This window comes from Argopecten irradians, chromosome 2 (genome assembly GCF_041381155.1).
Source record: "Argopecten irradians isolate NY chromosome 2, Ai_NY, whole genome shotgun sequence".
In the NCBI taxonomy this organism is placed as follows: domain Eukaryota; kingdom Metazoa; phylum Mollusca; class Bivalvia; order Pectinida; family Pectinidae; genus Argopecten; species Argopecten irradians.
This window is the reverse complement of record NC_091135.1, coordinates 48,837,535-48,850,955: the sequence shown is the minus strand read 5'-3', so window position 1 is coordinate 48,850,955 and position 13,421 is coordinate 48,837,535. Positions and strand designations below refer to the sequence as shown.

General features: G+C 35.8%; 1 protein-coding gene across 1 annotated transcript in view; it reads left to right on the top strand.

Annotated features, from left to right (window-relative positions):
• Positions 1–46: 46 nt before the first annotated feature.
• Positions 47–13,421, top strand: part of LOC138315778 (E3 ubiquitin-protein ligase ZNRF2-like) — a 31,035-nt gene continuing 17,660 nt past the window's right edge. Inside the window, exon 1 of the mRNA XM_069257036.1 lies at positions 47–527. Within this exon, the coding sequence (XP_069113137.1) occupies positions 224–527 (304 nt within the window). The 5' untranslated portion in view covers positions 47–223. The remainder of the gene's footprint in view (positions 528–13,421) is intronic.

Below are 13,421 nucleotides of genomic sequence, written 5' to 3'. Positions count from 1 at the left end.
TTAGTTTGGCCTGTTAATGTTATTGTGTTAATCACATGATGAATACGTCACGATTTGTGTTGGTGCCATGACGCAAAACAAGGAAGACTAACATGGCGGAGGGCAATGTTCACAATGGCTAACCCTTCAAACAAAGGTGGTTTCTTGATAAATACATGGAGAACCGAACTCGATCCATACTGAAACTCAAGGATAAGCATTTAAAGTATCCTTAGTTGTGACAATGGGCGGAAAACAGAGCACGAGTGCGCCTCGCGTGCGGACATTCTCGGGAAGTGCACCAGGCACGAGTGGTACAGGTGCAGAAATGACATTAGGTGCAACCTCTTCTGCAAGTGCACGTTTGAGGGCCCGGAGTCTAGGGAGTTTCGGGCCGGGCCCAGGGACAATGACAATTCCTAGTTCTAACGGTAACACACGGGGAGCTGGCTCTCCCGATTCCGATTCTAGCTCACCAGAAGAAGGTCCTACGTTTGCGGGGCGAACCGTCCCTCATTCATTACCCCTTCATTTATTTGCACTTCACGGTAAGTCGTTAATGAAAACATAGACAATGTAAACATTTATATACACGGTGACGAATCGAATGAATGACTCTGGTGTCATTACACAATCGTACGTTTCCATACGAACGTGTTTATACAATATACAGTGGTGTTTCCTGTCACGTGTTGTGTTTGTGTACATACACTTGGCCTAACACAACACATGATATACTTTTTCACCTGACCCGATCAACTGATGGAACGCTATACTATACATATTTAATACCCGAGTCTTTGGATGTTCACAAGTCGGTATTCTCCCTACCGTGTGTATATTATTGGTATAAAGCTAGAAATCATTGCATGGGAGCATAATAAATATTTAACATACAATCCTTGCTTTCACTGTATAATGCGTTTATATAAGAACAATGTATGACTGAACAGATGAAGCAGTATGGTTTCATTAAATGTTTATTGCGAAACACATAGATAATATTTATCGTGATTGTAAACTAATTAATAGTCATATTGGTTGATACTTAAACTAAAAGATCTGTATTTATATAATTTTGAAAAAGTACGTTTCTTAATTTATATAATTCATTCGCCTATCTTGACAAACACTGAAAAAACCCTGAAAATATACTAATTTGACTATTGTTCCCCCCACCGGGAAAGATTAGAACACAAAATGAGCTGCATATAGAGGCCCCAGAAGCTTGCATGTGTTCAGATATCATCCTGAGGTCTGGTATTAAATTTGCCGTTGTCCAGTTGGCATTCACCCTCCCATGATTATAAACTGACTGCAGTTCAGTGCTTTACAGTGGTCCACAGACATTTTCCTGTATCTGGATGATCAGGATCTGATATTGAATCCTCAGAAAATTCCTTATCCCACAAATGCTTTATCATTTACCAGGAATGGTGTCAAGTTATCTGTCAACATAGGTAATCACTGTTACAGATTAGGCCTTATAGGTACATATGTATTGAAAGAGCTGAAACAATACATAAATATATTATACATGTTGACAAATACACAGATGACAGCTGGAGCTGTTTTTGAAAATTTAATTGACCATTGATATATTTTGAACATTGAAAATTAGAGTTTTTTATGAAAAATCTTATAACTTGCAATTAAAACCTTAAGCTTTTGGTTTTTCCTGTTGATGTTATTGTCAATTTGTCACATTACCACATTGTCAGTTTGTAAATCTTTGTTATGAAAACACATTTCCGTTACATCTAGGTGACACAGATGTTTGACACTTCCTTTCAATTCAGATGAACTGTTTTTTCTTGAATGATATTTCATAATATTATAAAATATTTTGACTAGAATTTATATTATGACAGGTTAATTGAGTCGTTTAGACAACTATAAACAGCATGTTTACATATTTTAAAGAATTGGTACACTGCTGAAACCGGTTTGTACTGGTATATAACGGCATACTGATTCAGCCCTACTGTAGCTTTAACTTTGGTTGAATATACAATATCCTGAATTAATTGGCATGAACAATATGAACACAATGAAGAGATAATGATTATATCAGATGATGCGATAAATGAAAAAGTCAAACTCTTGGGGTCATTCTCTGTGCATTGTCGTTGGAACTTGATAAATAGACAAACAAATTATGAGCGAGATAATTGAGTTCATTACAATTGATTGACATGTGCAGACTCAATTAATACTGACATCCCCATTAACCTAAATGGACCATCCCAATGATGAGTGGAAGGCCGTGTCCAATTCATTGATCAGTGGATGTCCTGGTCCGGCACCAGGATAACGACCTGTGTATCTCTGGGTGGGCGGGTTCATCCTGTAGATTTGAAGACGGTGGAATTAATATTGTGATCAATATTCAACTTATTTTGATTGATGAAAACCCTTATCTGCTGACCTGTTTAATTGTTTTTGGAGATTTTGTGATAATCATTTGTTTCTCTTAGTACTGATAACTGTCTGATCCATGTAGATTGTATACACATTTTGTGACTTGATGGTTATTCCTTAACTGGTAGGATTACTTATACTTGGCCATCATTTCATGAAATTTATAACTATAAACATTTTTGTTGATTTGGAAGCATTTCATAAAATTTTGACCAAAGCAATAGCTCAGACCATTCCGTTTCTCAAATGCTTGGGTTTGGTTAGATTAGTGTAAAATGTTCTGTTAATAGTCGAAATCATTTGATCAGGACCTGGCAAGTTTATAGGGGGAAAGCCAGAGTATGTGGTGATAAACTGTAGACCAGCCTTAAGTGGCTGGTAAATGATGTGTCACACGGAATTCTAACTCCCAACTTAGAGGTGGCTTGAGGGCTTGTGATAATATGTTGTGACATCTTAACTATTGAACCACTTGGCCACCACAGTTCCATACCAAATGAGAAGTATATTATAGTGAGGGAGAATCAAACCATTCACCCATCACTATACACATGGACAGATTAGTTTTTAACTTTCATAAATTTTACTTGACCTCATTATATGTACATGTGCATGTTGCTTTGTTATTGATTTTGACCTTTTTATACTTGTATACAATATCAGAGTCTACAAACTTATACACATATGTGGGAGTGCAAAATGTTGTCCTGTAGTCATATACGGTATGCAAAAATAAAAATATTAGTTTTTAATACTGGTTTTAAAGGTATCAGAACAATATATATAGCTATAACCATTAGCATATTGCTGATCATTTTTATCTGAGTGTGTGTACTTCAAATTAAAAAAAAATAGCTTTAGTATAGCATATATTTTGTTTTGGTTTATCTTCCTTTGGTTTTGACATGCTAACATTTCAGATAGTGTGCAGAGAATATTGTTCAGTAGATTATTCATATACCAATGATATGTAATTCAATAAATTGAATAATGTGTAGAAAGAGAAACTTAAACAAGGAAATGTTGTTTTTTTCCAGGAAATCCATTTATCAGATAAAATCCATTCCCCATCTGACATTTTTAGGTCATCTGACCCAAAGGGTCAGGATGACCTATAGTCATCATGCACCGTCCGTCGTCGTCCGCCGTCCGCCGTCCGCCGTGCGCCGTGCGTAAACTTTTCATTCAAACAACTTCTTCTCAATAACCGTAAGGCCCAAAGTACTCATATTTGGCCTGTAGCATACTGGGATGAAGGGCTACCAAAGTTGTGAAAATAAATGACCTTGACCTACTTTCAAGGTCACAGGGGTCAAATAGGCTAAAATCTTTGAACGACTTCTTCTAACTAACCAAAAGGTCCAGGGTACTCATATTTGGCCTGTAGCATGCTGGGATGAAGGGCTACAAAAGTTGTGAAAATTAATGACCTTGACCTACTGTCAAGGTCACCGGGGGTCAAATAGGCTAAAATCTTTGAACGACTTCTTCTAACTAACCGAAAGGTCCAGGGTACTCATATTTGGCCTGTAGCATGCTGGGATGAAGGGCTACCAAAGTTGTGAAAATAAATGACCTTGACCTACTTTCAAGGTCACAGGGGTCAAATAGGCTAAAATCTTTGAACGACTTCTTCTAACTAACCAAAAGGTCCAGGGTACTCATATTTGGCCTGTAGCATGCTTGGATGAAGGGCTACAAAAGTTGTGAAACTTAATGACCTTGACGTATTGTCAAGGTCACCGGGGGTCAAATAGGCTAAAATCTTTGAACGACTTCTTCTAACTAACCAAAAGGTTGAGGGTACTCATATTTGGCCTATAGCATGCTGGGATGAAGGGCTACAAAAGTTGTGAAAATGAATGACCTTGACCTCCTTTCAAGGTCATAGGGGTCAAATAGGCTAAAATCTTTGAACGACTTCTTCTAACTAACCAAAAGGTTGAGGGTACTCATATTTGGCCTGTAGCATGCTGGGATGAAGGGCTACAAAAGTTGTGAAAATTAATGACCTTGACGTTCTTTCAAGGTCACAGGGGTCAAATAGGCTAAATTCTTTGAACGATTTTTGTTAACTAACCCAAAAGTCCAGGATACTCATATTTTGCTGGTGGCATGCCATAGGGTTACCATAATTATAAAAATGAATGACCTTGAACTTCTTTCAAGGTCACAGGGGTCAATGAAGCTAAAATCTTTTAACTACACCTTTTAATTAGCCGAAAGGTCCAGGGTATTCATATTTAGTCAGTAGCATGCTGAGATAAAGGGCTATCAAAGTTGTGGAAATGAATGACCTTGACCTACTTTCAAGGTCACGAGAGTCAAATATTCCAAAATCTTGAATTTTGAACTTCTCAAGTTCTACCAGTGTGATTAAGCTGAAACCTGCATGAAATGATCCTGACATGGTCCCGACCAAGTGTTGTTATATTTTATGTCGATCCAAAATCCAAGATGGCTGCCACAGATGCCATCTTGAAAACACATTTTGAACTTCTTCTCAAGTTCTACCAGTGCAATTTAACTGAAACTTGAAACATGAAATGCGGCTGATATGATCTTGTCAAAGTGTTGTTATATCTCTGGTTGATCCCAGATTGAAGATGGCTACCATGACACCATATCTAATTATTTTCCTATACAGCTATTGCCAAGATAGTCAGATGACCGTTAAAGCCCTTGGGCCTCTTGTATTAAGACAACTCTGTTTATCATCAGGTTTTGTTGGTATGGAGATAGCATGTGTGACTTAATATGACACAGAAATACATGCCTCAATATTTCATGTATGATAGTTTTTTGTATGCTACGTATACCGTTGTCTTTATAGTATTTCAGATTCTCTTATAATTCTTTACTATATGTTGTAACCATTACTGCTACTAGTGTACATATTAAAATCTGCTGAAAACTTACGAAATGGAATCAGCATTTAACAAAATGAATTAGTTAATATCTTAATCCATCTTCTGTTATAAGTTCACGTATATATAACTGTACTTTTGAAAATAATTAAATATCAAATTTAAATGACCTTTATCTGTAGGTATAGGACATTGATAATATTTAATGACACCCAAACAGATTGTTTTTTTTCAAACTGACAAAATTAATCAATATCATTATAAGTCGTCAGAAAAAAATCAGAATCAAACTGTGATCAACCCACATCATACAGCTGGTACATACAGTTCTATTACTTTGAAAGCAAAAATATGTCATTACACAATACATGTATGCATGCACTCATAAAGTTACAACATGGGACTTAACATTATCAATACCTACCTGAACGGGCAGATAACTCTGTAATATGCAAATACTGAATAAATAATAATTCTGATAAGAATTATGGTAAATTAGTATTTTCAATATAAACTTAGCAAATATCCAGAGCTAGTACACAAGTATGAATATACTTCTTGCATGAATATTAAATGTCTTCAATGAATATATCTCACTATTTTGGATAGCTTTCTTACATTTAATCTTTTGAAAAACAAATTTCAGAACTCGGGTCAATTTCAATGGAACTTCACAGCATTGTTATTGACCACATGTAGATGTGCATGCAGTACATGTGGTAACCAGGTAAATACACAGAATTGTCCAGACATCTTCCTAAACTATTGGGTAAATGTCGATGAAACTTAACAGCAATGCTAAAATTGAGGCATGTGTACAGAATGTGCAGTGTACATGGCTGAAGGTTTCTTTTGGCAAATTTTTATTACCATGGTAACCAGCTCACTTTACACAGGGTTTTAAAATGGCCAATAACTCATTAGTTTTTCAATCAGTTGGTCAGTTGTTGTAACATATAGTCATCTACATAGTTTGTCACATCACTTGTTTAAATGACAGTTACAATGGAATTTATAGAGAATGGTAGTTGTTCCTTTGATATCTGTCTGAGTGTTGTATTCGGGGATTTCCTGTGTAGAAATAGATTTTGATCTAGTGACAGTTACCTAGTGGCTAGAAAAGTGTGCTGTTAGAATCACTAAACTTTTACATGTAAATTGCTGTGGATTTGATCAAATGCAGATCATATACTTCATATAAGCTTTTATTTACCATTTGTGTATGGACTTATCACTAAAGTAGTAAGTATCATATTTGTACGCATGTGTCAGGTAAAAAATGTATCACAATAATCTTTTTTAAAACATTGAAAAGCCATGATAAATCAAACATTCTGTCCAAAATCTGTGAAAATAAAGTGAGAACATGTGCATGTTCTACTTTAAAATACACATATATTGTACATGAATCTCTGATGTCTCAATCAATACTAAATTGTGTGTTTTCTTATTTTAATCCTAATTAGGATCTGTAGTTGTTATAAGTGATACTAGCCTGTAGGATTTCATTCTTTTTAACACGTAGCGAATTGAATTAGTAATAATTGAGATAAATGATTTTGTACCATTAGACGGGTGTAGAGACCCTATCAGTGTGGTAGATCATTGACTAATGAATTGACAGGGACCATATTTTACACACCGTGATTCACTTTTGTATCACTTATTTTCAGAAAATAACAGCCTTACGTTTTCTAGTATTGATTTTTAAAAGTTGTAGCGTAAACTGCAATAAGGATAAAATGCTTGTGTTGGGCGAATGACAAGTCAGGTCTGTATTTCTCTGCTGCTATATGCAAAGTCTTAAACATCTTCTTATAATATTACATGTGTATCTTTATTTTCTTTGGCCCTTTTGTTAAACCTCTCCGTATCAATATTACACCCTCCAAAATATTGGTCCATTATCAAGTATTTATAGATTTAATTGATAAGGAAAAATGGGAGAAAAACATATGTAACATATATCGTTAACATACAGACATATAGTAATTGCATCATTTGACATTTCCATCTTCCTGCAGGATCCTCTAAACATTACTACTCCTTTTTCTCCTTGATTTCTGTACATGTATATATATTGGAAATAGAAGCAAGTCAATGCAAGTCTTTCATGAATTCTTTTTTATGGGACAAAGAAGTAATTCCAACCGTGTGTACACAAAAAATTGTCAAATTTTCGAGGCGATCTGCTCATTTATCAATGAAAGGCACACAAAACGAACACGATCACATATGATACAAATAGTAATACGGGACAATAAAAGTAGACAAATATTTAGCACCACAATGGAGTGCAATTAACCCTTCGGCAAGTGGGAACCAAAGGCCGGATCTACCAAAATGTAACCATGATGTTCGGCAGAACGCTACAATATGAGCGGTGACTGGAAATCATGCCACATGTGACGTCAAATATGTGTCAGTGTGTCGAAATTTATGTTTTTGATTTTTTTTATATATATACATAAATTCATATATTTGAAATGATATTTCATTTTAGTTCATTTTTAAAGAGGTCTAATACACAGAAATTGACTAGTTTAACAGTGCTTCTTCTATTTGGAATAATGTAAACTGAAATTTGAATACAGTAAGTATGAATGATAATGCTAATACTATAGCTAGTGTATTAAAAGAGGCTCCTCCCATTTTCCGTGTTTTAAAGCTGGAGTCCCTTGGGTACTTTAATTGGGTGGAAATTACAGCAGTTCACTTTCCTGTTCTTATTCCCCCTGCTGAAGGTTTAAAGCTCAGCTGTCATTGGTGCTTTACAATTCACTGCCTGTCCAAGTCCCACTGCTATTCGAATTCCCACTCCAGAATTAGATGTATATAGGTACATTCATTACTCTGCTTCCCATAATAGCGGAGTTTGTTGATCAACTTACACAAGAAAAAAACCCATGTTTTATGAGCAGATGATGGGAACACTTCAAACTATATGTAAAGAAGAAATGCACTAAAGTGCTAAACTGAGGAATGTCTGAAGACCCCCGTCTGTATAGGACTAAATATAACTGTAATAACCATCAGATAGGGAGGAGACATGCTCTTAAAATAATCCATTTGGTGCTAAAATAAGCTTAGTCTATACATATTGTATGTTCACTTATATAGCAAAGCATCACTGTGGTACAGAATGTGTGACTGACTTGTGTGTTTATAATAGGTAGCTACAGAATTTGTATCTTTCTCCCTGCCTCAACATTAATTTAACTGCACAGCTACTAATTAATTTGTTATTGATTAATGAATTATTCATGACCATTCTACATCACTAAGCAGGATTTAATGCAACACTTCTGCATTCTTGTGAGAAATCTTTAATGTGAATCGATGGTTCCAAATATACATACCGGTACAGTAACCCTGTTCACATTTGTATCTAAAAACCAATATGGGACCGTGTAAAACATCAGTGCTTATCCAAATATTTGAAGTGATAAAAATTAAGTTATATTAATAACTCAACTGTTTTACCATATTTAAATGTTGTACCGTTGCTGGAACAAAGCAAAAACAAAAATACAAACTACAAAGGGAGGTAACTTACCTAGAATGGTTAATTTATAATGGTTTGTAAAAAGCCATTGAAATAAAACCAAATTATACCACATGTTATAATTAACAGACCTTTAATTGTGTTCTAAATGCTTTTATGTATGACATGTCAATGAATTTCTTGATGAAATGGTAGTTTTTTATGATGGAAGATATTTAATGTTACATCATGTTGCCCTTTTGAACATTTCTTTCTAAATCTGTACTGGGTATGTATATATATATGTGTATGTTTTGGTCTCGAAATGTGGTACGAAATAGGAGGTCACAGATTGCTATATCAAATTGACCCAGATATAGGACGGAAGTGTTGAGAGTATTTAGGTATAATACTAGCTTAAAATGTACTAATGTCCATGGCAGCTAGCTGTCACTTGAAATGAGCTGTCCAAACAAAACAATACCATAATACTAGGTATATGTTGGGTAGAATGTAGTTGTGTTAGGTTACCATTTAAAGAAATTATTTTTCACTGTTACCTAGGTAATAATAACCTAACCAAGGCCATATCTACATTTATAAAGAAGAAGAAAAAAACTTTGGTGTTTCCTGTGTTACATATGTGAAGAGTTTCCCCGGAATGTTAACGCTGTATTACTGTAATCTGCTGTCACCACAGACTTATCTTATTTCCTCAGCTTACTGAAAATACACTCATTTCCTTAGAGACTTCCTTAGAAGTACATCTAAATTTTTACTGTCAATGTAAATAGAGTTTTGGTGGTGTTGGCAACAGAAAACAATAATGATCAGGTCTATGATTGCAAACAAAAGTTAGCATGGTTATTGAGAAAGGACATGAGCCTTAGTCCCATATTTTCCAAAGCAGTTGAAATTTTTCGTAAGAATAACATTGCTTACAGCTAGAGTCTATGCTAAAAATATGTCCTTTTATGGATCTGCACTTACATAAGTGTGAGCATGTACAAGGATATTTGGAGGAGAGTGCAACAGCTAGATCACATGATGCTTTGTTTGTTTGTGTAGAGAGGTAGCCACCAGCTTCTACACATTACCATACAGATACGATGAAACCCTCTAGCTTAAGCTCATAGGCAAAAGGAGACACTGTCTCAGCCTCAAATTGACCATTTCTGTTTACAAGATGACAACAGAACTAGTTCTAATAGAACTAGTATACAGTACTAGTGGTACAACCCAACAAACGACTGTTGTCATTGTTGCAGACAATCTGATACACTCCTAACCTGAGTATTAACCTATAAAATCAATCTACCGGTCCATTGATCTAGTTATCACAGCTTCATTCAATTTATTGCAGTCCTGACATGTACTAAAATACCCTGGATACTGCAGCATCTCCAGTGAAATGGGGTTTAATTGTCTCTACCAAGGCCCTGGTTATCATTCAGCAAGCTGTTGCTGGCCTGTAGTAGAGAGGAGATTCCTTTACTCCTACTTACAGTCTAAGTAATGGCATGGTGACCGACTTTAAAAGCTGTATACAGTTTGATGGACATGCCAGAAATTCATGTGGCAGTCTATACTGTATATCAGCAATGCTGCCGAAGAAGCTTCTTCCATGGCCAAAGTGTTTGAATTAGTATCTGATAGATGTCCTTAGGGCTTCAGCTAACTTCATAAACAAACCTGTGTGCACAAGGAATGTTTATGAAAATCTTCAATATATTTCCTGTCCCCAGTTTATTACAGATACTGTATTAACCATTTTTGAAGAGTTATTTTATGAGACCATATACATAAAAAAAAACATTGTAACCGAAAGATGTATTTCTTCTGATTTATTCTTGTTCATCCTGCACTTCTTTTGTTACTGTCCATGGGCAAGTAAGCATTTATTTCACAGAAATGATATGTTCAAGAATTTGTCAAAAACCTAAATTATCATTATTCAATATTGTGCAAAATTTTTCTAAAATTTTGAAGAATTATTGTTGAGGATTGAAGTAAAAGATGCCAGGTATCCAGAGTTCCTGAAATAAAACGTAGAGAGGCACCAAATCTTTAGCAAGCACTGTGCGTGTGTTGTGTCAAGATCAGTTGATTGGTCGACATGGAAAGTAGAATATCAGACACACTTATAGCAACTGCATCCCAAAGGAGAAGTCATTTTGTAGTCTCAGTTTCAGACTGTTAGTCTATCGATAATTAATCATGAAATCAAATTGACATATTTTATTACATAATATACCAGTTTCATACTTTCTAAGGGGAGATAATTTTTACCAAAGACTTCAGGTAAGGTAGCCACTTTTTAGTCCACCATCATCAGATGGTGGGCTATTCAAATCGCCCTGCATCCGTGGTCCGTCGTCCGTCCGTAAGCAATGCTTGTTATCACTATTTCTTGAGAACTACTGAAGGAATTTTGTTCAAACTTCACATGGAAGGTCCCCTTGGTCCATATTTGTGCCATATAGATTTTGAGCCTGATCTGAAAAACAAGATGGCCGCCAGGCAGCCATCTTTGATTTTGGCAGTTGAAGTTTGTTATCGATATTTCTTGAGAACTACTGAAGGAATTTTGTTCAAACTTCACATGGAGGTTACCCTTGGTCCCTAGTTGTGCCATTCAGATTTTGAGGCTGATCAGAAAAACAAGATGGCCGCCAGGCAGCCATCTTTGATTTTGGCAGTTGAAGTTTGTTATCAATATTTCTTGAGAACTACTGAAGGGATTTTGTTCAAACTTCAAATGGAGGTTACCCTTGGTCCCAAGTTGTGCCATATAGATTTTGCGGCTGATCAGAAAAAGAAGATGGCCGCCAGGCAGCCATCTTTGATTTTGGCAGTTGAAGTTTGTTACCGATATTTCTTGAGAACTACTGAAGGAATTTTGTTCAAACTTCACATGGAGGTTACCCTTGGTCCCTAGTTGTGCCATTCAGATTTTGAGGCTGATCGGAAAAACAAGATGGCCGCCAGGCAGCCATCTTTGATTTTGGCAGTTGAAGTTTGTTATCAATATTTCTTGAGAACTACTGAAGGGATTTTGTTCAAACTTCACATGGAGGTTACCCTTGGTCCCAAGTTGTGCCATACAGATTTTGCGGCTGATCGGAAAAATAAGATGGCCGCCAGGCGGCCATCTTGGATTTTGATAGTTAAGGTTTGATATCCCCATTTCTCAAAAAGTGCTGAAGGGATCTTTCTCAAATTTAATATGTAGGTTCCCCTAGGGCCCTTGTTGTGCATATTGCATTTTTGGACCAATCGGTGAACAAGATGGCCGCCAGGCCGCCATCTTGGATTTCGATAGTTAAAGTTTGTTATGGCTATTTCTCAGATAGTACTGAAGGTATCTGTCTCAAATTTCATATGTAGGTTCCCCTAGGGACTTAGTTGTGCATATTGCATTTTGGGACCGATCGGTTAACAAGATGGCCGCCAGGCAGCCATCTTGGATTTTGTTATTCAAAGTTTGTTATCGCTATTTCTCAGAAAGTATTAAATGGATCTTTCTCAAATTTCACATGTAGGTTCCCCTAGGGCCCTAGTTGTGCATAAAGTGATTTGGGACCGATTGATCAACAAGATGGCCGCCAAGGAGTCATCTTGGATTTTGATAGTTGAAGTTTGTTACCGCTATTTCTCAAAAGGTATACTGAAGCGATCTGTCTCAAATTTTATATGTAGCATGTTTGAAAAAGTTTAAAAAGTAGAGAAAAGATCCATCTTTCCTTTGTCAGATATAGATCATTCTTTGGTGGGCGCCAAGATCCCTCTGGGATCTCTTGTTATAGAAGATAAGTATTTTTCCTTCCAATAATAGCCTGTTAGAGTAAAGAATATTGCTTGTAATTCTGTTCATTGCGTTGTGAGATATATATATTGGATAAAGTTTTTAAAAGGCTGAAAAAAGTAGACATATATATAGATACTGTAGGTATCCCATGTATGACATATAAGTCTAGTTATGTGTATAAACTACCTAGAAATGTGACTCTGGTGGCAAGGTAAAGACTTTGACTTGGTACATTTAGTGTGTAGAGGTTAGATCTTATAGAAATTAACTATCGATAGGTTACAGTTTGGGCGGTACCTGAGTAAGGGATTTCCAGCTTAAAGTGTAAGCAAGCTGCATGACGCAAGATGTAATATGAGAAAGAAATAATCACACAGAAATTTTAAATGAAACTTTGAACCTAAGCCTATTTACTATGAAAGTATTTGTTTATTTCACAAAAGACTTGGTGAAGTGGTGAATGTGTGACTATATAACACTAGTATAGCCATATATATTATATAATTGGGCAGCTAGATAATGGCTAAATATAGGTCAATTGTTTTCTCAGGGAACTGCTGCTTTCAGTACCAAAATTAGGTAGACCTTAATAATCACATTTGCAGTTGATAACTTATGGGTGTGAAAATACAAAGCAAATTATTTCATTCATAATACCACTTAATTTAATTAGATGTGTTTGTCACTGAGTAATATGACTGCTAGATTGTAAAGTCACATAATTATCCCATCTCCTAATTAAAATGACTATATGTCTTAACATTCATGATCACATGGTGTTCTTGTTTGTGAGTCAAGGATTATCTGACAGTGTGAATCAAAAGAATATGTCAGGTTCCATAATTAGGTCACTGTGACCTTT